This window comes from Heptranchias perlo, chromosome 1 (assembly GCF_035084215.1).
Source record: "Heptranchias perlo isolate sHepPer1 chromosome 1, sHepPer1.hap1, whole genome shotgun sequence".
Lineage (NCBI taxonomy): Eukaryota > Metazoa > Chordata > Chondrichthyes > Hexanchiformes > Hexanchidae > Heptranchias > Heptranchias perlo.
In genome coordinates this window covers 80,681,796-80,707,995 of record NC_090325.1, presented here as the reverse complement: position 1 = coordinate 80,707,995, position 26,200 = coordinate 80,681,796, and the positions used below count along the sequence as shown (strand labels likewise).

The following is a 26,200-nucleotide window of genomic DNA, read 5'->3' as shown; positions in this document are numbered from 1 at the left end:
AACGAGCAGACAGAGCCTATGTGAAATAAGCTCGGTCAGATTCAAGTCAGTTCTTAGTGGGTTACAAGTTCGCAGCACAAAACTGCTCCAAATATAGCACTGTAATGACAATCTCATTCAAAGCGGCTGGTGTGGGAAACAAAAATATCAGTGGTGCAATACAGGTCGCTCTTCAGTTGTTGGCAGAGACACATTGCTGGGGTAGGGTGGAGGTTTACTCTGCATCTGACGGTTATACCCAACCTAGGAGTGCTTGATGCTACAATGGGTGTGTTCCATCCCACAACATGTCAGCTTGATGACCACAAAAGAAAGTTAAAGGTAGGGACAGCAACACTTCATGACCACATGGTTCCAGAGCTATCAAACTACTGGATTCAGAGTGTGACCTTCCAAATCATCAAATGGAAAAAAAAGACAGGCTTTTATTGACTATCAGACAATTGTTAAAATGGCATTAAAAGTTGGAAGTAATCACCAGATTATCAAATGGATACACCAAACTGGTGAAAATGAATTGGAGGGGCATGTAATATTCATTTAACATTTCATGTTACAGCCCAAATTAATATTTTCCAGACATTGTGCACATTTCTTTAAGTTTTGAATGGAATTCTTCTGTTAATGTTGAACAATGACCATTCTAAAACCTTAAGACATAATCAGCATGGTCTGAAACTTACTTCTTTTAGACTGTCTTTACATAGTGGACACAGAGGACTGTGGTCCAAACTTCGTTCCAAACAACCCTTACAGAAGGTGTGGCCACATGGCGTAGTGATGGGCTCTAAGAATAATCTGTTAGTGTCAAAATTCAGAAAATTACATAAGTCAAAATGTTAAAAACACATCTACAGATGCTTACTGAAACCTGTAAACAATTTTACAACACCAAGTTATAGTCCAGCAATTTTATTTTAAATTCACAAGCTTTCGGAGGCTTCCTCCTTCGTCAGGTGAACGATATGAACCTGACGAAGGAGGAAGCCTCCAAAAGCTTGTGAATTTAAAATAAAATTGCTGGACTATAACTTGGTGTTGTAAAATTGTTTACAATTGTCAACCCCAGTCCATCACCGGCATCTCCACATACTGAAACCTTAACAGCTTAAAAAAATTAACTCCATATGAACAGGGTAAACTGAAATAAAGAGTGAGAAATCAGGAGAAAAGGCAAGAAAGGCTACAAGAAATAAAAACACTAGAGGGGGCAGGAAATAGGAAAAACTAAATGAGAAAAAAGTCAAGAATAAAGACTTTCAAAAAAGTTGGAGTCAGGATTGAGTGTTATGCATGTGAATGCACAAAGCATTCAAAACAAAATTGGAGATTTAATAACTAGGGAGGAATATAACTTATTTTCGACATGGCTCAAATTTGGACTAGGCTGGAAATTTAATATTCCTGGTTATAACATATTAGGAGAGAGAGGGAGAGAAAAAAGGTCATGGGATGGCAAAGTCGCTAAAGGATTCCATCACGGCAGTAGGATGTAAGAACGTGTCAGGGGTTGCATTAAGATAGAATCTGTATATATTGAGTGGAGAAACAGAATGGGAAATGGTACAATTCTCTTTGAGCATTACGGGCCAAATAGAGAGACGGAGGTGGAGATCTGTTAAGAGTTCAGAAATATGCAGCAAGGCGACAATATTGGGTGATTTTTAACTGCACCAAGGTAGACAAATAGTTAATGTATGTCGTCAAGGTAGGGAATGTATTTTTTTTTAGAATGCACCCAGGATTTCTTCCGAGATCACGAAGTTTCTAGTCCCACAAGGAAAGAAGAATTTTTGCAGTAATTCTGGGAAATGAAATGGGGCAAATAACTGGAGAGTTGGAGAACAATTGTGAAAGCGACCACAGCACATTAAAGATTAAATAATGCAGAGTCAAAAACAAGGATGCTGGACTGGAAAATGGCAAAGTTCAGAGAGATAAGAAAGGATCTGGTCCACATTAACTGAGCAAAAAAGTTAGCAAACAGGTTAACAGATCAGCAGTGGGAAATCTTCAAACATGAGATGAGTATAGAGTACAAAAGAAGTATATTCTTTTAAGACAAAAAAGCATGCAAAGAATAGAGTTCCATGGTTAAATGGATTAAAATAATGAATATAGAAAATGTAGTGGGGGGGGGCGAAAAGGGAGTGTTAAAAAAGCCAGCAGATAATATAAAAAATAGCACAGGCTTTTTAGTGAAAAGTGAAAGAATAGTTAGAGAAGAAATAGTTAAAGACAGGAACCTGTCTGATTTTCCTTTAATTTCCTTTACAGGCATGTGCTCTGACCCATCCAATTTTCCGATATTCACTGCGACCAGGTGCCCCTGGTGTATGACCAGTAAAATCCTACTTATTGTGCTTACACAATCTGAAGAACTGCTGCTATCCTAAGATATATTTTTTTAAATTTCAGTGACAAGAATTTCTTAGTTAATATTACAGTGGTGAGATGTTAGGAACTGTTTCATTACAATGATAATTGTATACATCTATATTTCAGACAAAACAGTTTTACTATGTTGTGTGCTCCCTTTCAGCTTGTCTTCACCTCTCTTGCCTTCTGCTGTCCCAGCATTCATTTAGAAAGCCAGAAGCACAAACATCAGGTTGATTGGCTGAAAAAAAACCTGTGAAACCAGTTCTTAGCTAGCCAATCGGAAGAATTTCTGACGTTTGACTTACTCCTTCTGTCGAGCAATCGGTCAAACTTCTGAAGCAATTTTAAGCCAAAGCTAAGAAGTACAAGCCACCTTATAATTGCAACCCAGAAAAACTTGCCAAAACAAGTTATCTCAGACCAGGCAAACAGGAATGTTTTTTTAAAATTAAGTTGTCCAAGTATTTTAGTCTTGTGGTCACTGTTACTGTAATAAAACTACTTCTCTTTATTTTTTTAATATTGATGCAGGAGCTGAAAACTTAGACTACAGCAGCTGGGGAATTTCAGTCTCTCTCTGCTAGTTGTTCTAAGGGTTAATTTTGGTATATATTTGCCATTCCAGCAAAATGTTTTCTTACCTCATACAAAGGGAACATTCAAAATCTGATGCATCTACTAGATCCTTAGTTATGGTTCTCTCAGAACTTGATAAATGGAACTGTTGTTCAGTATCTGAATAGAAGCAAGTATATTTTAAATAAGAAATTTTAAATGAAAAATAAAATGCTCATTAAAAGTGAAATATTCTAAATTTGATCACAGAAAAATAGGTCACTTTTACTAAAATGACTGTTTTGTGACAACACAAACAGCAACTAATGGTTCTAAGTAGAGAAATTACACAATAGCACTGCAAACCATTCACTTTTCAAAGCATTCATCTACTTAAAGGGTAGATAAAGGGGAACCAGTGGATGTAGTATATTTGGATTTTCATAAGGCATTCGATAAGGTGCCACACAAGAGGTTGTTACACAAGATAAGGGCTCATGGGGGTTGGGGATGATATATTAGCATAGGTTGAGAATTGGTTAATGGACAGAAAACAGAGTAGGAATAAACAGGTCATTTTCGGGTTAGCAGGTTGTAACTAGTGGGGTGCCGCAAGGATCAGCGCTTGGGCCTTAGCTGTTTACAATATATATCAATGACTTAGATGAAGGGACTGAATGTAATGTATCCAAGTTTGCTGACAATACAAAGCCAGGTGGGAAAATAAGCTGTGAGGCGGACACAAAGAGGCTGCAAAGGGATTTTGTGGGAAAATGTGAAATTATCCACTTTGATATGAAGACTAGAAAAGCAGATTTTTTTTTTAAAAAGGTGAGAGACTAAGAAATGTTGGTATTCACAGAGATTTGGATGTCCTTGTACACGAATCGCAAAAAGTTACTATGCAGGTACAGCAGGCAAGTAGGAAGGCAAATGGGGGTTGGAGTATAAGAGTAAGGAGGTCTTGCTGCAATTATGTAGGACTTTGGTGAGACCACACCTGGAGTACTGTGTACTTGCCTTAGAGGAGGGGGGCAACGAAGGTTCACTAGATTGATTCCAGGGATGAGGGGGTTGTCCTATGAGGAGATTGAGTAGAATGGGTCTATATTCTCTGAAGTAAGATGAATGAGAGGTGATCTCATTGAAATGTATTAAATTCTTAGAGGACTTGACAGGGTAGATGCTGAGAGGCTGTTTCCCCTGGCTGGGGAGTCTAGGACTAGAGGTCATAGACTCGAGGAGTATATTCAAGACTGAGATTGATAGATTTTTGGACACTAAGGGAATCAAGGGATATGGGGATAGGGCGGGAAAGTGGAGTTGAGGTAAAAGATCAGCCATGATCCTATTAAATGGCAGAGCAGGCTAAGGGGCCGTATGGCCTACTCCTGCTCCTATTTCTTATGAAGCAGTTATATTTCTAAAATGGGGGGGGGGGGGGGCGGCGGCAGTGGAGAAAAAAATGAGTTGTGAATTATTTTTACTCATTTTTCTTAAATAGTTGAGCTTTGAGGTTTAAAGCTACCTGAACAGCATAACATTGTTCTGCAAGCTAGCATTACAAAGTTCAACTAATAACTGACCACGTTTTTGTTGTTTACTCTTCCGGTCACCGGTCTCCTTTATTTCTTGATCACTGAAAGACAGCTTTCTTTTCATTAGAACTGCCTTCTCTTGGCCTGAAAACAGTGGCGCCGAAGAAACCCTTTTCAAACCAACAAGCTTCTCCACCCTATGTAGCAATTGAACCGACTGGGTCCGACTCAGGCATACTAGCTCTCCCTCGGCGGCTTTTGGCACATTTGACACCTGCTGATTCACAACAAAATTTAGTTATTACAAAAAGCTGAAAAGGTCTGAATTTATTAACAGCTAATATTGGTGAAAATGTTGGAAAGAGACAAAGCCTGAAGATCACGTCAAATTGTGAAAACTGATCACTGAGTAATCTCTGAATGTTGCAGCGTATACAATCATGTACATATACTAAAAATGTCAAATTGGCAATGGAATAGAAAGCTCAGACTCAATTTCTGTTGGCTTTGTTTTTAATCTCATTAGTCATCCTACAGTATAAAATGCTTAGGTATATTAATTCAGATTTTACTTAAACTTTTTAAATAGTTTGTTCTTGGGATGTAGCACAACATTGGCAAGGTAGTATTTATTATCCATAACTAGTTGCCCTCAGTGCATTAAGAGTTAAACACAGTTTGGGACTAAAAGGCCAGACCAGGTAGGGATGGCAGGTTCCCTTCCCTGAAGGATTTGTCATTTCAAAAAAAAACTATCTATATATCTTCACTTCCTTCCTGCAGAGATGCCTGACCTTTGCATGGCCCCCATTCTTGGCACTTTAGCTGAGATCAGGAACTTACAGTCTGATGACTCATACCTCTGAACCCATATCCTGCCTGCCACAGTATGCTTCCACTTCAATTTAGTCACTATGCAATATTTTTTCTAATTTTTGCTGAAGAAAACCAAATGGTCAGCATAAAAGGTATGATTTGAACTTTAAAGAGTATTAACTGAAGACACAACCATTATTTTAGCTATAGCCCTATTAAACAAGATATGTTGAGACCTACTCACTGAATGTAATCTGCAGAATTGCTGCATTGACACTAAATTACAGCATCACAACAATCTGAAATGTGAAAAATGTAAATTCAGAACGTATTGCCATCTCTTACCTCATCATTTTTCAACTCGGTTGAATTAGACAGTACTCGACAGCAGTCCACATTAGTAGACAAGTGAACTGGCAAATCTTTATTTCTAATGTGTAGCAATCCTTCTTTTACATTCTCAGGAACAGGTGACAGCAAGTCACATAAAATCTACGTGGGCATAAATGTGATGTTACAGTATTAATGCATGTGGGAAATTTGTACCATTATAATCAGAACCTTCTTTAAAAAGTTTCGTGAATTATTATTTTAAATCTATATACAATATTTGTTTAAATAAACAGAATATGAATATTAGGAAAGTGGCTGGAAGGAATTTTGTGCCTAGAAACTTGAACCAACAAACTTGAAAGCAAGTACTTGGGTAAATGATTAACACAAACTGCTTTACATCATCTACTTCAGTAACTCCTCCCAGTGCCAAGGCAGAAAAAAATTGTTCAGTTCTTAATGGTCAAATTTCTGAAAGGGGCATGGATATTAAGATCCCTTCTTTAAATAGGCAGCATATTTTGCCCCTTATTAATTTACCATCTCGATCATCTTTCTATATATAATGATGTACAAAAACACTATCAGAGTACTGTATGCTAATGATGGGTTCCAAAGAATAATAGACCCAGCACAAGCCTGTTTTTAAAAATTTATTCGTTCATGGGATGTGGGCGTCGCCGGCAAGGCCAGCATTTATTACCCATCCCTAATTGCCCTCGAGAAGGTGGTGGTGAGCCGCCTTCTTGAACCGCTGCAGTCCGTGTGGTGAAGGTTCTCCCACAGTGTTAGGAAGGGAGTTCCAGGATTTTGACCCAGCGACGATGAAGGAACGGCGATATATTTCCAAGTGGGGATGGTGTGTGACTTGGAGGGGAACGTGCAGATGGTGTTGTTCCCATGTGTCTGCCGCTCTTGTCCTTCTAGGTGGTAGAGGTCGCGGGTTTGGGAGGTGCTGTCGAAGAAGCCTTGGCGAGTTGCTGCAGTGCATCCTGTGGATGGTACACACTGCAGCCACAGTGCGTCAGTACTTTAATTTGGTGGCCTAGGGCAGTCTAGACCCAATTCTCAAATGATCCATTTAACTACAACTTGCATTTATATAGTGCCTTTAACTCAGTAAAATGAGGCGCTTCACAGCAGCGATTATCAAAATTTGGCACCGAGCCACGTGAGATATTAGGACAGGTGATCAAAAGCTTGGTCAAAGATGTAGATTTTAAGGCGCGTCCTAAAGGAGGAGAGAAGTGGAGAGGTTTAGGGTAGGAATTCCAGTGCTTAGGGCCTAGGCAGCTGAAGGTATGGCCAATGGTGGAGCGATTAGAATCAGGGATGTGCAAGAGGCATGAATTGGAGGAGTACAGAGATCTCTGAAGGTTGCAGGGCTGGAGGAAGTTATAGAGATAGGGAGGGGCAAGGTCATGGAGGGATCTGAAAACAAGGATGAGAATTTTTAAATCGAGACATTCCCAGACCGGCTGGGTCAGCTAAGCACAGGGGTGATGGGTGAACGAGACTTGGTGAAAGTTAGGATACAGGCTGCAGAGTTTTGGATGAGCTCAAGTTTATGGAGTGTGGAAGATGGGAGGCCAACCAGGAGAGCATTGCAACAGTCTAGTCTAAAGGTAACAAAGGCACAGATGAGGGTTTCAGCACCAGATGACAGTGGAAGGGTCGAGGAAGGTGATGACGAGGTAGAGCTGGGTGTCGTCAGCCTGCACGTGGAACCTGACGTTGTGTTTGTGGATGATGGTAAGTAATCAAATCCCTCACATCTTATGAACAGACCATTTAGTCAGCATCTATAATGATGTCTTATTAACTACTGGTTCTCATTATATTGATGAATGCCTGCATCTTTTGTTTAAAAAAAAGGAAATTATAAGCCCTTTCAGTGCACAAGGAAAGAGAAAAAAAAGTACTTTGAGAACTAGGGATCCTGCTCCTGGGTACTTCTCAGCCATCCCTGACCGAAAGTGGAATGTGGCCCGTCAACGATAAAATGTGGCTCAGCTGTTATGCCCAACACCCTCAGGTCAATTAGCCTGCTAACAGCTATCTTCACTCATGGCCATTGGAAGAGGGTTGGAGCACTAAAGAATTGCCAATGTCTGAAAAAAGCCACAATGAGTCACTACTTTTAGGAATAGAAGAAAAGGGGGGAAATTCTAACGAAAGCAGCTTGAAATGCCATCATTCTACTTTTTACAGATGAAAGGATATAACTGCTTGGTAAACTCTTTTCATCAAGAAGAATCTTCAATAGTTGTGTAAACCAGTACTCAAGTGTTCTATGCTGCATTTGTGCAGACAAGCACAGAGCACTGCCAACCCCCACTCAACAACGATGCAGATAACTGTAGCTCCCCACTTTCATCATTCCACAATCAGTACAATACCATCAATATAAATGCCAAATAATGTAAATGCCAGAAATCTGTAGTTATACACAGATTGCCATCAGCATTTGTCCAGAGAGAATGGCCTAACATAAGCTACCCAATAAGAGACAGCACATCTTACTTAAAGCTGGCTTATTTTAGTGAAAGTTTCAGCTGAGACTCAAAACTACTCGAATAGAGGAAGTAGTTTACACCATTTCAAATTCTCAAAGAATTAATTAAACATTTGTTGCAATTCTGCACAATTCTTAATAAATTTGTGGTCGAGCCTTTCTCTGCTGCAATGAGCAGTTATACTTTTTTTCCCCCCAATCTCTGTATACATCAGAGGAGTGGGGCTCCAAAGTCAAAAAAGTAACCTCCATCTTCCAAAATATTATGCTCCCAGAGTGTGCTCAACTGTACAATCCTAATGTATTAATGTATTCTAAGTACCATGTAGAGTTTTGTCACAACAACTTCACAAAACATATGTATGGATTCTTATTTCAACTAGTGGAATTACTGGTACACAAATTAGATACCTGTAGGATAAGAGGTGGCATCTCAAAAAAAAACAAGCTACTTCATTCTTTCAAAGTTAATGACAAGCCTCAGATGTGTATCACCTTACCTGAGGGAAAACTATATTTAGATATTAAAATTAGCATCCAATATTTGATTGAGATTTTCAACCAAATAGGCTTTAATTCATGGAGAGTTTAGACTGAAATAAAATCACCCGTGTAGACTGAATAGATTTCAACCTGTACATTCAGATCATTTTTTCATACGTGTTTAACTGTGCAGAATAGACATCCATCTACAATACAAGTCAAGTCCAGTCAACAGTAGAACCCCGATAGCTATATCAAAAACATTACCTTTTCCACTTCTACTTTTGCTGGAGTAAAATCTTCATCCAAGGCCAAACACTGAAGAAATGATTGTACAGCTTCATCGACCAGACCCATGGTATATAGCACTCTAGCTTTTCTAAAGTATCCCTGAAAAAGTTAAAACAACTTTTAAATAAACTTATGCATAGAGGTTAATGTGCATAAATCACTGTGGTTCACTCCTTGTTATAAACCCCTCAGACACATTCACTAACGATCTTTTGATTTGAATTCCAAATCTATCCTCCACACCCCTTCCCCTTGAGTTATCCGTGAAATGTCAAGAACAGATACATTTACATAATCATTGTACCCTAGCACTGGACCCAAACGTGAGTTGTCGCATCCCAATTCCCATCACTTGCGTTGTTTTAGCATTTGCAGGCTACTTAAATCATGTATTATCTAGCTGTAGGATAACATCTTTACGTACAGGAAATGTGATCACCTGAATCATGAAATCTAAAGGGGATATAAGATTTTTTTTTAAAAAAAACTATGTTTAGACTTGTGGCAACAATCCTTAGCATGATAAAACTCAGACAGACATGCTGTTTATTACCCAAAAAGACTAAAAAATGAAAAGGTCAAATATATTAGTTACACTATGCATTGCCCCATCCACAATGCATGAAAAAATAAAATATCCCTGTCATCCTAGGGAATTATAAATATACACATATACACACATACAAATAAATATATATCTGAAAAAATACACACACGTGAATCAGGTATTCTTCCACATAGCCTTATACAAGATATCACATTCTCAGTTTTTGACAAATGGAAACAGCAAAGGCCCCTGGTTTTGAATGAGTATAGGTGTACAAATACAAAAATATTTCGCAGGTCAGAAAGAAACCAGAGGAGCATTTGTACATGGAGTTGAATTACATTTATAGGAACTACAAGTACATCAAAGTGGTGTGGAATATGGAAATTGAATTCTAAGGAACTAAAATGTGCAGAGCAGTCTGAAACACTGCAATGCCAAAACACTTACCCTAAACTGACAGATGAAGGTTGCACGTGAACTGTTTCAAGTAACTGCCCTACTTGATTTCAAGCAAAAACTCTCCAGATTGTCCCACGGGGGAGGTAAATAGTTATTACTATATGAGAGCATGATATAGTACACCAATTTGTAGGGGGACTTGAATAAATGAAGAACGACAGCCAGATTACAATTTCAACCTAACCTTGTAATCCTGACACTACTGTTTACGTGATCCAATAGCTTTTTTTTAATTGCTCTGTATAAAAGAACAGTTGTTTCAGGGTTAACTTAGCACTATTAACCTTCTGCTGTGTACAGTGAAAACATTTAATTCTTAAATTATTTGTTAAACAAATCTAAAGGATTTTATAAGATCAGCAGGCATATTAACATTGATGTGATGCATTAATTTTTTTCCACTTTAAAACACGGAACAGGACAATGCAGACTCAATGGAATTTAAAATTGGGCTTTACTAATGCCTACAGATTGAGGGTTGCTTGTACTCAAGGGGGACAGGGATGTCAGTGGTAGAAAATGGAATCCTTTCTAATTTGGGCACCCAGTGGGAGAGCAAGAAAAAGCACAAGAGGGAACTGGAGAAACAATGGTCTTGTATTTTACTTAGTATCTTAGTTCTCAGAAATGTTCCAAACAGCATCAAAATTAACTACTTGAATTGGAGTTACTATTGTCATGTGGGTAAAAGCAAACGTCAATATATGCACAGCAAGGTCCCACAAACAATAATGAGGTGAATGACCAATTAATCTATTTTTGGTGGTGTCAGCTGAGGGAGGAATGTTGGCCAGAGCACCAGGAGAACTTCTTGCTTTTTTTTTATTTGTTCTGTAACTGAAGATATCTGAAATCTTACAGATTTAAGATAATTTCAAAAAAGCTGGAGGGCACGTGAGCAGATTTAAAAAAAAACACAGCAAGTTGTCATGATCTGGAATGTACTGCCTGAAAGGGTGGTGGAAGCAGATTCACTAGTAATTTTCAAAAGGGAATTGGGTCTCTACTTAAAGAGGAAAGATTTGTATGGCTATGGGGAAAAGAGCACAGGAGTGGGAATAATTGGTTGCTCTTTCAGAGAGCTGGCACAGGCACGATGGGCCAAATGGCAGCTTTCTGTGCTATATGATTCTATGAATAGTACCATGGGATTTTTAATGTCCACCTAAACAATCAGAACAGGCAGTCAAGACCTTGTCTGATGGCTCATACAAAAGACCGGAACTCTGACAATGCAGCACTCCTTCAGTACTGAACTAAAGTGTCCTTTTAGAATTTGAATTTTAAGAAACATAGATCAATGGTCAAAGTACAGGATACCACTGAGGTACAATTGTAGCAGAAAGAAAGGGATAATTAGGTTGATCACTAATTTAATTAGGATTGGGCAAGATTGCAGTTTCTTTAAGCTGCTAAATATATAATATAGCCTACCTCTGGCCAAGCAGGCATTCTTGAACACACTGCTTCCATATCTTCAATTGCTTCTTTGAACAGATGTAGACCAGCATATGATTCAGCCCTGTAGCTTTGTAGGGCAACATCACTGGGTTCTAAAGAAATGAAAAAGAAATGTTAGGCACCCAAAATACTAAAAGTGACATTCAGCATTCTGTAAAACTAAAAGTTTCAGCACAGAACACCAGTGAAAAAGCTTCTCACACTACTGCTGTGTGAAACACTTTCCCTTCTATGCAGAAGTTCAAATGCATTAATAATCAATTTGTTGATTCATAGCTGTTGGGAACATGCATTAAGTTATGGGAAATCTTTGGCCATCGATGTCCCAGTACAACTTTTCCATATCTATGCGGATCTAGCAACCATAATGGTAAAATTTAATGTCTTTGCAGTTGCACCTGGTTATCACTGTTAAGCTATGCAGTATATCTGTAGTGTGGGAAAACATATGTATGTTCAGGATAAGTTAAAAAACTACTTCAGTTGAAAAGCTATCAACATAGGAATTGTTAAGATGAAAAAAAAGACCAAGGTTCATCTAATTTGGCTTCAACCATCCTGGTAGTTGCACAATACAATAATGGAGCTATTGACTAATCATGGATATCGATCACTATTAGTTTACAACAGACCCAAACATGAGGTGAGGAAAACCCCCAGTGGTTGAAAGCTTTGGTAACCATAAGTCACCTATAGCTCCCTAGCAAGCTACTCTTAAAATATGTCATGTCTCAAATTACTCAGTTATCCCAAGATATTATTTTCTGAAAGAAATCTGTCTAATTTGCATTTGAATGAGTCAACACTATCTGCTTCCACCATCTCCCTACAGAGCCCGTTCCATAGATTTACCACTTGCTCACCGAAATAATGTTTCCGCATAGTAGCTGTAAGATTCTCAAAATTCACAGATCCCCCAAAACTCGGAGAAAAACCCTAAAAAACCCTGAGTATGGAAAAACTTTGGACCCTGACTAAAATCCTAAGATGGAAGGATAGGTGAGAGGTCACCAGACGAAATCAACAACACACACACCGTGGAGCTTCATACACGTCTCTGTTTTAATGCAAAATCGACCGCAGGGGGTCGACAATCACTCCCATTGAAAGATGTGGAGATGCCGGTGATGGACTGGGGTTGACAATTGTAAACAATTTTACAACACCAAGTTATAGTCCAGCAATTTTATTTTAAATTCACAAGCTTTCGGAGGCTTCCTCCTTCGTCAGGTGAACGATGTGAAAATGTTTTCACATCGTTCACCTGACGAAGGAGGAAGCCTCCGAAAGCTTGTGAATTTAAAATAAAATTGCTGGACTATAACTTGGTGTTGTAAAATTGTTTACAATTCCCATTGAAAGAGGCAACTTTTTCCAGACATGGTGGGGCCATGCCTTTGTTTAAAGTAAAACCAACAACACCTAGGACGTTGGATACAAAAGGAAGCCTTATGTGACAAGCTCTAAATCAGAATTAAAACAATGACACATTGGGAGAAGCAATTTGCAATATGATTGGGACCATCAAAAGGCCATCAAAGAGCTTTGTAAGAACTGTTTTAAACAGACCATTGTAAGAGAGACATCCACAAGGCGAAAGCTCTCTCTCTCTCTGGCTTGCTGGCTCTGGTGGGCTGCTTGTCTTGGTTCGGCCTGTGTCTGGAAAGAAGAGCAGTTTCCAGCAGACAACAAGGAAAGCAGTTCGACAGGGAAGGACAGCAGCTCTAGAAGCAGGCCGACACAAGAAGAAACCAGAGCAACAGTCCCAGTGACCATCAGACACCTCGCGGCAACAAGGGCCTTACGAAACAACCAACCGAATATTACCACCAACTAACCGGGCGGGTAATATCGAGCCACCGCGACCAAAGAAAAACCAACTCGGGAGAAAATCGAAGATCCGCAAAGTTTCCATTCTACAATCTATTTCTGACTTACCTCTGGGTGAATTACTGTCAAGGTTTCGTTTGGTGAGCATTATCGCTGGTCCTTTAGAGTCCAACCTAACTAGTACAGTGGGATTTGGGAGGGGTGAGGTATCTTTCTACTGTAATTTCCCTCACATGTACTGAAGTGTTCCCCATTTTATTAGAGTGTTAAGATTGTTGTGTTGTATTTCCTCTCTTGAATAAAGGTCAAAGTTTCTTGCACCAAAATCAGTTGTCTGCTGCACTTTGTCACAACCCCCAAATAAGCCCAAGGTCTAGAACCCAGGGAGTGGGAGCGATTCGGACCGCTCAGAAGTCAGAGGTGAAGCTGACACACACCACCACCCCCTACAGTAGCTTTGAAGTTACCCCCTTCAAGCCCAGGCAGTGACCTCTGGTGCAACTGTTCTGGATACGGTGAAAGTTTGTCATGGTGTACATTATCTAGTCCCTTCAGAATCCTAAAAGCAACACTCATAGCACCTCTCAGCCTTCTTTCTCCCCCCCCCCCCCCCCGCCCAACCCAGTTAGAATATGCCCAATTTACATATTCACTCATCATAATCCAAACCCTCCATAATTCTGGTCACCCTCTTCTGTACCCTTTCAATAGCCGCAATATCCTCCTTGTACTGCGGGACCAGAACTGAACACAGTATTCCAAGTGCAGTTGCACCAATGATTTATAAAGTGGTAGGATTACCTCACTATTTCAGCTCAATATTGACCTTTTATTGCTACTGGAACCCTCATCCACACCTTTGTTACCTCCATTCCAATGCTCTCCTGGCAGGCCTCCCACTTTCCACCCTCCGTAAACTTCAGCTCATCCAAAACTCTGCTGCGTGTATCCAAGTCCTGTTCACCCATTGCCCTTGTGCTCGCTGACCTACAATGGCTCCCAGTCCGGCAACGCCTCAATTTCAAAATTCTCATCCTTGTGTTCAAATCCCTCCATGGTCTCACCCCTCCTAAATTCAGTGACCTCCTCCAGCCCTCAGAGATCTCTGCGCTCCTCCAATTCTGGCCTCAGTGCATCCCTGATTTCCATCGATCCACCACTGGCAACAATGCCTTCAGCTGCCTAGGCCTTAAGCTCTGGAATTCCCTCCCTAAACCTCTCCGCCTTCCTAGTCTTCTTTAAGTCGCTTTTTAAAATCTACCTCTTTTGGTCAGCTGTCCTAATATCTGACTCGGTGTCAAATTTTGTCTGATAACACTCCTATGAAGCACCTTGGGACTTTTTACGTTAAAGGTGCTATATAAATGCAAGTTGTTGTAATATATCCCAATAGCTGATTTGCTTTATTCACTGCCACTGTTGCAATAGCTTCAATTTAGTGTCAATCCGGACACCCAGATCAGCTATTTGCCTTTCAGGTAGGAGAAATGTGGGGGAAAAAAATGATAACTCAATGCAGCCCAGAGAGCAAAACTAGGACTTCTTGGTCTGCTTCATTATCAACTACCCAAACCCCCGACAGAAAGGAATTTAATACGTCAGCTGTATCAGATGCCAGTAATTTCCACAGGGTTCTCCTGATTACCTGCCATATCCCCCATGGAAATTCTACCCCATATCTACAAAAAAGAAACTGCTGGTAACTACAGATAAATGGTAGGCTTAAGAGAACCTTAGATTCATGTAGCGTTGAGATTTTTAAAATATTCAATAGAATGAACAAATTAAATAATTTGAACTGTTTATTCCAATAAGCTTGGTCTCATGCTCCCACAAATACTGGGCAATGCAAAAGCTTTCCAAATATTGAGAAATTGAAGTGTCTTTTAGCTGCTGTAATTATTATTGGCTGCTCATTATATTGGCAAGTAAGATTTGATGGGATTTTACTCACTCCCTTCCCGGGTTGATCTACTACAACAACTTGCATTTATATAGCACCTTTACATTGTAAAACATCCCGCGGCACTTCACAGAAGCCCTATCAAACAAAATTTGACACCGAGCCACATGTGATATCAGGACAGGTGGTCAAAAAAATAGGTTTTAAGGGGCGTCTTAAAGGAGTCGAGAGGCAGAGAGGTTTAGGGATGGAATTCCAGAGCTTAGGCCCTAGGCAGCTGAAGGCACAGCCATCAAAGGTGGAGCAATTAAAATCGGGGATGCGCAAGAAGTAAGAATTGGAGGAGCGCAGAGATCTCGGAGGGAGGAGGTTACAGAGATAGGGAGGGGCGAGGCCATGGAGGGATTTGAAAACAAGGATGAGAATTTTTAAAATCGAGGCGCTCCCAGACCAGGAGCCAATGTAGGTCAGCGAGCACAAGGGTGATGGGTGAACGGGACCTGGTGCGAGTTAGGATAATGCCCCATCTTCTTGTGTAACGAGGCGCTGCTTGAGCAAGGCTGTATAACGGCAAGTGATTTGGCCTGGCAAAATTGCTGCAAATTTATACACTTGGAGTGTAATGAAATCTGCTGTCTGAAGATTGACATTTATCATAGTGCTGGAGACAGCAAAAACTTCAGCTTCTGAGCAAATCTGAATGATAAATCAGATTGATCAGTAACTAGATACTAATAAATATGGATATATCTAATCATAAACAAATAAGCGATTCTAAGATGACCTTGTTTAATAAATGAACCGCGTTTTCCCAAATTGATTATTTGTAGGTGTATTACATTTTGCATCTTTCGGATATACCAGTACCCGTGACGTGCGTAAAACTTGCTGGGAAGTACTTTTGATATTTAACAGGAGTTCCTTATTTACTGGACATAGAGAACATAACTACATGTTTCATACTTTAATTACCGCGGAATACAGCATCCCCCACAAGCTCCACTCCAACGTATCTGATTTTACGCCTATCTGCGCTGCATGGCAAATAAACGAGACTCGATGCGGACTGAACTGTAGCGACACTTTAGGTAAGCGAATATGAAACCTTAGACAAATAACTGAAAGAAGTGTTTACATAACAAGACTGTTGCTGTCTGGGAGGACTGCAAGCTCACGGGTAACAAAGCTATTATTTGTTTGAGTATAACGATCGAAGAACTGAACAAAAAAAAAATCGCATACTTTTACTTGGGGAAAAAAAAACAAAACTGTCGCCATTCAATCTCCTGCAGGAGCCGGATTCTTGCGTCCCACTCCCAACCCGGTTATAAAACACACACAACTCCTATGACTTCACCTCCGTTATATAACCCTGCGCTCACAGCGCTTCGTTACACATGACAGGGCACTAGTTCAACCTGGAGAGAGTGAAATCCTATTAAACCTCACAGATCAAAACAACCCTCATCCCCATCCTCCCCCCTCCCTCGTCCCCAAAAACATCTACTCTTCCCCCACCCACCCACCCCAAACCCCGGTACTCACTCAATTCCAGCTGCTCCAGCATCGTCAACGCCTCCGGAAAGCGGCACTCAGCCACCAGCTCCGCCACTCTGACTTTGTCCCGAGTCCGGCGCGCCTCGGCCGGTAACCATTTGCCCATCAGGTGGCAGAGGATCACGTTGGGGCGCAGAGCCCGCGGGTCCGCCGCCTCCCCGCACCGCGGGCACCGGGCGGCCCGCCTCAGGCAGGGCCGGCACCAAGTGTGTCCGCACCGCAGGGTCACGGGCTCAGCCAGCGGCTCCCGGCAGCCGCCGCAGTCCAGGAGGCCCCCTCCGGTCGGCGGTCGGCCCGTCTCCGCGTCCTCGCTCTCGCCCTCACTACCGCCCCCTCGCCGTTTGAAGTTGTGCAGCAGGCAGTCCACCAGGCCGCGCAGCTGCTCGGGCTGCAGAGGTCCGCGGCTCATGGCCCGCGAGCACCGCTCCAGCGCCTCCCGCAGTCGGCTGGCCGAGGCCAGGGCCGCCGCCGCCGCTTGTGGAAACGGGCAGTCCCGGTCCGCGGCCGCGAGCCCCAGGCTGTCCCGAGACTTGACCATCACCGCCGGATCGACGCTGTCTTTGCAGTCGCGTTTCCCTTCGCTCGGAAGAGCCGCCGACGTGCCACCTCGACCGCTCACTGCCGACATGATCGGCTCAATAAGCTGGCCCACGCATGCGCGCTCTCATCTCTCTCTCGCTCGCTCTGCTCAGCTCACACTCTTCCCAGGTCACGGACACGGCGCGAGACGCCGGCAAACCAACCGCCACCTGCGCCGGCCGGCCCTTTGAAAACAAAAGGCTGGCGCACGTGACCGCCTGGCGCCGCTGCCGTTGGACGAGAGGGGGAAAGGGGGCGGGCCGAGTGGAACTGTTACAAAACACCTCCGGCAAGTTTCATAACATCCCGGTCTGGAATGGGTGGGCAGGTACGTACGGATGGTGTCTGAGATATAAACACCCATACAGTTATCTAACTATCTCTCATAGCGTGGAAGGAAGCCATTCGGCCCATCGAGTCCTGGCGGGCTCTATTCAAGAGCAATCCAGCTAGTCCCACTCCCCCCACCCTTTCCCGGTAGCCCTGCAAATGTTTCCCTTTCAAGTTCTATCCAGTTCCCTTTTGAAGGCCATGATTGAATCTGCCTCCACCACCCCCACAGGCAGTGCATTCCAGATTCCAACCACTCGCCGTATAAAAAAGTTTTTTCCTCATGCCACCTTTGGTTCTTTTGCCACTCACCTTAAATCTATGTGTTCTGGTTCTTGACCCACTAATGGGAACAGTTTCTCTCTGTCTAGACCCTTCATGATTTTAAATACCTCTATCAAATCTTCTCGCAACCGTCTCTGTCCCAAGGAGAACAATCCCAGCTTTTCCAGTCTATCCACGTAACTGAAGTCCCTCATCCCTAGAATCATTCTAGTAAATCTCTTCTGCACCCTCTCTAAGGCCTTCACATCTTTCCTAAAGCGCGGTGCCCAGAACTGGACACAATACTCCAGTGTTTTACAAAGGTTCATCGTGACTTCCATACTTTTGTACTCTATGCCTCTATAAAGCCCAGGATCCCGTATGCTTTTTCAACCTCTTTCTCAACCTGCCCTGTCACCTTCAAAGATTTGTGCACATATACCCCCAGATCTCTCCGTTCGTGTACTCCTTTTGGAATTGTGCCCTCTAGTTTATGTTGCCTCTCCTCGTTCTTCCTACCGAAATGTATCACTTTGCATTTTTCTGTGTTAAATTTCATCTGCCACGTGTCCGCCCATGCCACCAGCCTGTCTATACCCTCTTGAAGTCTATCACTATCCTCCTCGCTGTTTACTACACTTCCAAGTTTTGTGTCATCTGCAAATTTGGAAATTGTGCCCTGTACACCCATGTCCAAGTCATTAATAAACATCAAGAAAAGCAGTGGTCCCAGCACTGACCGCTGGGGAACACCACTGTACACCTCTCTCCAGTCCAAAAAACAACCGTTCACCACTACTCTCTGTTTCCTGTCCCTTAGCCAATTCTGTATGCATATTGCAACTGCCCCCTTTATTCCATGGGCCGCAATCTTGATGATAAGCCTACCAAGCGGCACTTTATCAAACGTCTTTTGAAAGTCCATATACACCACTTCAACTGCATTGCCTTCATCTACCCTCTCTGTTACCTCATCAAAAAACTCTATCAGGTTAGTTAAACACGATTTGCCTTTAACAAATCTGTGCTGGCTTTCCCTAATCAATCCACACTTGTCCAAGTGACTGTTAATTCTGTCCCGTATTATCGTTTTTAAAAGCTTCCCCAGCACCGAGATTAATCTGACTGGCCTGTAGTTGCTGGATTTATCCTTAAACCCTTTTTGAACAAACGTGTAACATTTGCAATTCTCCAATCCTCTGGCACCACCCCCTTATCTTTACATTAAATGTATGAGATCTATAAGAGGAAGGAAATACACAATGTCTGAGAATGAATTGTTAGAGAGAATAAAGACAGTGAGAACAATTTGAATTTATATAGTGCCTTTAACGTAGAAAAATATTCCAAGGCACAACGTCTAACAGAAGAAACGTGGGAAAAAATACACAGAGGAATACATTTGTGTATGAAAGTGAAAGAAAGCATAAAACGGCTGCAGAAAGTTTCAGAACATCCAGTCTGACAGAGAAAAAAAAGTAAATGCCCCTTGTGTGTCATAGGGCAAAGTGCAGTGTGTCTGAGAGAAATATAAGTAGTGTGTTATAATTACAACATTTATGATTTTATATGTACTCTTGATTTCCCGTGGTGTTGCACAGGAGGAGTTAGGACTGAGATCAAACAGAGTTAGAGGGTGGGCAAAGGGGCAAATTGGAACCAGTTGGGGGAGAAGGAAAGGGCAGATAGAAGGAGATTGGGGAAGGGAGAGTGGTGGGGGAAACAAGCCAATATGTGGCTCAGTAAGTGGGAGACGAGGGAAAGGGAAGGAAGGGGAAAGGCAGGAGGAGAGGAGGATGGGGGAAGATGAACAGCAAGAGGGAGAGGACGTAACAAGCCAAAAGCCTCAGTGGGGGAGAGGGTTCATTGTGGGTCAGAGAGGGAATAGAAGGATGGAGAGATTTCTCTCCCCCACCTCTAGATGGTGGAGTTTGTGGCAAGAGAAATGGATGAGACCGTTGCATTGTTACATTGGGACAGCAAGTGGTAGATACCAAGCACAGTGGAGGATGCGTAACTTGGAGAAATGGATTCTTCCATTTTTATAGAGATCAAGAATATACAGTGACACCCCATAATATTTCCAGTGTGTAACCCAGTGGTATAAAGGTTCATTGCTTGCCCTGCAGCACAAATAGTCTATATACGTTACAAGCAAAATAAAGTTTCAATTCATAGGTTGCAGCAGCTTACCTATGGAAGCTGACTTTTGCATTTAGTTAGTGAGGGGACTGTTACAAAATCAGTGCAATAATTTTCTCAGCCTCCTAGTTCAAGAGAAAAAGCTGAATACTGTATGTGTCAAAGGGAGAGGGAGAAAATCTATCCGCACTGACAGGTCTAACATCGGCCCTGTTTCAATTTATAAGAAACTCTTTGTTATATTTTTCCATTTCATTCGCATAGCATTGTAACAATTTCAAATGGCTTCTGTTGACTGCTTTCTAGAAGAGATTTCTGTGTGTGGGTTTGAGTAAATAGGAACATAGGAAGTTTTAGGATTGGAAAAACCATTGTGGTCCCAGTATCTGGGAACTGTATCCCATGATTCCTCTCATACCCCTCTTACAAATTTTCTGATTTTGTACTCATTATTCTTTTGGGTTTAGCCTCATCATTAACTTCCATAAGTGGACCCCACTTCTCCTACAACCCTTCAACCCTTTACTGCCCAATATCGAGTAAAACGATAGTGTAACCTGGGGATTGTAACATAGAACCCTTGTTGCATGTACCAGTTCCTGTAATCTTGCATATGTCGCCACATGTGTTCTCCTGTGTTTACCGAAAGTGGATTGAAAAGTATTCTCGTGTGACAAGGCATGATTGAAAACTAACAAACTGGCTTATTTTATATGAAATACATGAATGAATACAGTTTTCACAGTAAGATCCATCAATTTCTTACTGTTCCTCATTCCCTGAAAATAATAAAATGCAAATCAATGGAATAAAAATCAGGCAGGTTCTATAATGGCCGTGTGATTCGCTCGGCCAGGTTACAGCACAGCCTGCAAAGACGGAAATTTACCCCATTATATTGATTTAAGCTTGGTACAAGAATTTCAACTGCAGTCATTTTTTAAACATCTTATGTACAATGGCTGGATTTAAAGAGACAGCTCTCTAACCAAAAATAGACAAACAAAAGTACTTCATTTTTGTCACTGTAATGCTCTGAAAAAACTCAAAGAGGTTGGTCAGATAGGATCTCCTCCTTCTGAAACCATGTGACTGCTATTTACTTTTTATGCAGGTGATCCTCTGGCCTGTTCTTGGATGTCCAACTAAATGAATGCACCAGGGCCCCAAAAATCCATAGCCTTTCCAGTGCACCCCCACATAACTTCTGCCAGAAGGGCTGCAGATTAAGCAGGACCCACTGGGTACCAGCTTTGTACTGGAGTTTCCATGATAGTCTGTTGCTGGTAGAGCCTCCCCTACCCCAAACAAATTCATTAGCATTAAAGGGATTGGGAGCAAGGCAGGGCCAAGAGTGGGAACTCTCTATGTTGGGAGCTTTTGTTTTTTTGGCCTCAGAGAAACCTGGTATACGGATGGCAGAGATGGCGGCCATCTGCAGATCCAGGCCAACATCCTGTCCTGGAGACCTGAAGAAAAGGCAGGCATGTTGTTTTCCCCACATATTTAGAAGAAGCAACCCCCTCACAAAGGAGGCAGCGGTGACACTTGTCTTACCTTTCCCAGAGGGGGAGGTGTACGGGCATCCCCGGATCTGACTTTCTGGCTTCTCTAACATGATGGATGACATAGATGCGCTCATAGTAGTGCAAGCACCCGTCTTTGCCATTTAAAATGGAGACCTCTCCCTGACGCTGTAAAATTTGGCAGCATCAGCAGAGGAGGTCCAAAGTGGGTGCACCTGGAGTATTGTGACCAGTTCTGGCACCACACTTTAGGAAAGATGTGAAGGCCTTAGAGAGGGTGCAGAAAAGATTTACTAGAATGATTCCAGGGATGAGGGACTTTAGTTCCGTGGATAGACTGGAGAAGCTGGGGTTGTTCTCCTTGGTGTGGAGATGCCGTTGATGGACTGGGGTGGACAAATGTACGGAGTCGTACAACACCAGGTTATAGTCCAACAGCTTTATTTGAAATCACAAGCTTTCGGAGCTTTGCTCCTTCGTCAGGTCACCTGACGTCACCTGACGAAGGAGCAAAGCTCAGAAAGCTTGTGATTTCAAATAAAGCTGTTGGACTATAACCTGGTGTTGTACGACTCGGTACATTTCTTCTCCTTGGAACAGAGAAGGTTGCGAGGAGATTTGATAGAGGTATTTAAAATCATGAAGGGTCTAGACAGAGTAGATAGAAAGAAACTGTTCCCATTGGCAGAAGGGTCAAGAACCCAAGGTGACATGAGGAAAAATCTTTTTACGCAGCGAGTGGTTAGGATCTGGAATGCACTGCCAAGAGGTTGGTGGAGGCAGATTCAATCATGGCCTTCAATAGAGAACTGGATAAGTACTTGAAAGGAAAAAAATTGCAGGGCAACGGGGATAGGGTGGGGGAGTGGGACTTGCTGGATTGATCTTGCATCGAGCTGGCATGAACTCGATGGGCCGAATGGCCTCCTTCCATGCTGTAACCTTTCCATGATTCTATGGTCTCAACACTTATGCAGGGCTGCACCTCTCCACAGATGTTTGAGGCCCAGTAGTCCAGGCTTCGCCCTTTTTTTCAGTTCTATCTCATTCTTCTCTGTAACTCAATGTTCACTGTGAACGCTGCACTAAAAATTCCTAGCATCTGACGACGTAAAGTCATAGCTGCCTGGGAGGGTGAGGGAGGAATTTGGGGCGATATCTAGTTACATTAGGTCTTCCCTTGTTTTTGCCTCAGTGCAAATTCTGATGGGAGGGGATGGGAATTTTGTGTGACCACCCCCTTCCATGGTGACATCACTGGAATAAACGGGATTGGCGGGTTGACATCAGCCATCCTAAATCCTTTCAGTTCCACCTCGGTTTGCCCCAACACATTGTATGCCTGGATGAAGTGGACATACAGGGCCCGATTTTAGCAGGGATGCGGGTTCTCGGCGGATGGGCAAGCGGGCGCGTTAGTGGGTTTCCCGCGCGATCGTAGCAGGCAACCCACTAATTGGATTCACTTACCTGCTCCTCCGGGTTCCCCGCTGCTGATCTGCGCGTCGGGCGGGCTGCGCATGCGCAGTAAGATCTATCAGCTGGAGGCGCTCTATTTAAAGGGGCAATCCTCCACTGACAGATGCTGCAACCAATAGCAAAGATGACTACATGGAGCAGCCCAGGGGGAAGGCTGCTCCCAGTTTAATGATGCCTCACCCCAGGTATCAATACATGGGGTGAGGAGGAGGGGGAGGACAGAGATCTTCCACCCGGCGGGCGGGTGGAAGCGGCCCGCCTCCGCCACCAGGAAGGCCTGGCTCGAGGTGGCAGAGGGGGTCACCTGCGCCACCAACATATCGCCCACCTGCACACAGTGCAGGAGGCGGTCCAATGACCTCAGTAGGTCAGCCAAAGTGAGTACACGTAGTCTTTCCCCTACACTCTGTCTGCCACATCACTGCCCCCACCCCACATCTCCTTCAGCACTGCCAACACTACTCTGTCACATCACCCCTCATACCCACTCAAACCCCATCCTCATCTTACCTGCACCTACTCACCTCACCAGTACTCACCCCGCCACTACCACGCAACCCAATCCTCATACAATCTCATGGCTCTATCCCATACTCACCCTCTCGTGCATCTCTCTCACGGCCAGCCTCACTCAACCTGCCACCACCTGTGCTGCAGCCACAGGGCATGCATCACATATGTGCAGTAGGCAGCGTAAGGCAAACGTGTCGTGAGCATGAAGCGGATGCACAAGGGTGTTTGAGGGTTTGTCATGGTTGTTACTTATATTGAATGTCAGAACAACTCACATCACACATTATATTGGCACCACTACTGCCATGTCTTCGCGAATCCTGTCCGGTTTGTGCAATAATGCCAGCTCCTGGGTATCACTATGAGGACCCACCACTGATGCCACCCATTGTGTCACTGCAGAGTGGGTGCAGGTGTATTTGCAGGGCTCTTCTGCGCAGACGACTGAGAGACATCGGCGATGTCCCCGGTTGCACCCTGGAAGGCTGTGGAGGAGAAGTTCAGGAGGGCAGTGGTGACTTTGACAGCGACAGGTAGGAAGATGGTGCACCGGCCAGCCAGGAGCAGCTTGGCATGAAAGAGGCTGCAGATGTCCACGGCTACATGTCGAGTGACTCTGAGCCTCCGTGTGCACTGCTGCTCAGAGAGGTCCAGGAGGCTGAGCCTCGGTCTGTGGAACCTGTGGCGAGGGTAGTGCCCTCTGCGACGCATCTATCTCTGCGGAAGCCCTCCCTCCTGCTGTACAGGTGGATGTGTCGCAGCACTCTGTTGTGGAGCTCCACGTGTCTGAGGTGGACGGCGTGGATGGCGAGGCTGGTGATACTGTTCGCCCTCCGAGGAGGTCATGACTGCAGCTACGGCGGCCCCCATCCGCAAGATGTACATTTGAGGGGGTCCGCAAGGTAGGTTCATGTCTCCGGACCCCGGGGTAAGTGTGCAGGTTGGTGACTTTGACCGTCAGGAGGAGGGTGGTGGAGGCCAAACTTTGTCCCAAGTGATAGAGTGGCCTCCTGCAATGGGTGAGGGTCTCCACCCCCCCCCCCCCCCACCTGTCAAATGGACCTTTGCAGCTGCCACAGGCTGACAGCTGCAATACGTCCATTCGAGCTGGGAGTGTTTCCCCCAGTGTGGGAAACAGTCCCATGTTGATCAAAAATCACACACAGTCCCTTAATCAGGTCAGTTAATGACCTGAAATACCAAACTAAATATTGTCAAGTGGCATCCCGCTGGCTTTAATTGCCTGCGGGATTCCCACCAGCGGGGGCTGCGCGCGCACGCTGGCGCATCAGCGGGGAACCCGGAAGTGGGCGGGATCGAGGCGCGATCCGGTCCTGCTCCTGGATTTCGCGATTTTCGGGGCCCCCCCGCCGAGAATGCACCCGATAGCGGGTGCTAAAATCGAGCCCACAGTGTCTACCAGGACTAAATCCAGGTGGGTGCGGGCCCAGCTGCTTTCAAAATGTCAGCGTGGTAAATTTGAACTTTGGGCCTTTCAGCCCTTTTTCTTCTTGCTTCGCTGGCTTGGTCGGCTAGAGTGTGCTGAGGCAAAATGTCACAGTGAAATCCCTCCTCCTCCCCCTGCTGCTGGGATAAATGACCCGGTTGCACTGAAATTGCATGGTGCCTACCCAAAATATGTGGATTATCCTGACGTCAACATTTCATATGGCGAAGGCACCAGGACACACTGGTGGGTGGAAGTCCCATCCCACTGCACTTCTGGTGGTACAGGGGTCCACTAGGAATTTCAGGGCTTCTTTCTGTATTAATCGCTTTAAACCCAAGCCCTAAAAGAACAGACTACAGACTATTATGGCTGTAATGCAAATAGCTTAACATCTTCAATCTGTTTTTATAAGTAGATTTGGGAAATCCACCCCAATCACTTGAAGCTCTGTGCTGGAGGAGACACAAAAGACAATTCTGTGGGTAAATTTGATCAAGTTATTATGAAATATCTAAATGTTGATGTTTTTATTTTGTTTAAAATATTATTTCATATATAAGACAGTGCTGAGTATATAAGTAACAATTTATATAAATTGAACAATGATTCAATAATGATTGTGATGGTGGTCTACATATGTGGTTTAACCATGTGCTGTTGACCAGAACAGCAATTTAATTTAATCTTTGATATCTTTCTAATTTGAACCATCATTTGTACTATATTGTAAGAGAAAGGAAAAGAATCACAGCGATGAAGAATGTAGAAAGAAAATGTAGAAGACTGGATTAGTAGTCAGAACATGGATCAACTGCTTGAATTTATTTCAAAAGCCCTTAAAATCCTTAGAGGAGTTACATAATCTAGCCGTAAACTAAACAGTACTATTTAAAGCTTCTTGTTTGAATTCATTTAAAGAACCAATTTATAGGGGAAGGAAGGATTACATAAAATATTTGGAACAAACCTTGCTATCTTGGGAAAAATTAGTGTGCAAGGGTAATTTAGTATAGTCTAAAAGCAGGCACTGTTAGATAATTTCTCCTGCTGTACAGTACATGTAATATAACATTTCTTTATGCCCTTAAAGGTCTGACGCCACAGGCCTAAGTGTCCCATTAGCACTTTGAACTGCTTGGATTGTGCAGTAAGTTCTGGGTAGACATGAGAAATGCATATTAGCGGCTTTTCGATAGTCCCAGCTCCAGGTTGAATGATTCATTTTAAGCCCTCTCCAGAGCACA

General features: G+C 43.2%; 1 protein-coding gene across 2 annotated transcripts in view; it reads right to left on the bottom strand.

Moving 5' to 3' along the window:
* The window catches only part of lonrf1 (LON peptidase N-terminal domain and ring finger 1), a 30,073-nt gene extending 12,636 nt beyond the window's left edge, over positions 1-17,437 (bottom strand). Inside the window, exons 1-7 of one of the 2 annotated variants that reach the window (XM_067987065.1) lie at positions 16,662-17,437; positions 11,357-11,475; positions 8,890-9,012; positions 5,637-5,783; positions 4,524-4,752; positions 3,024-3,117; positions 684-798 (exon numbers count right to left, since the gene is read on the bottom strand). In XM_067987065.1, coding sequence (XP_067843166.1) covers positions 684-798; positions 3,024-3,117; positions 4,524-4,752; positions 5,637-5,783; positions 8,890-9,012; positions 11,357-11,475; positions 16,662-17,301 — 1,467 coding nt within the window. In that variant the 5' untranslated portion in view covers positions 17,302-17,437. The remainder of the gene's footprint in view (positions 1-683; positions 799-3,023; positions 3,118-4,523; positions 4,753-5,636; positions 5,784-8,889; positions 9,013-11,356; positions 11,476-16,661) is intronic. The other variant, XM_067987074.1, reaches the window with a different exon arrangement.
* Positions 17,438-26,200: the final 8,763 nt, after the last annotated feature.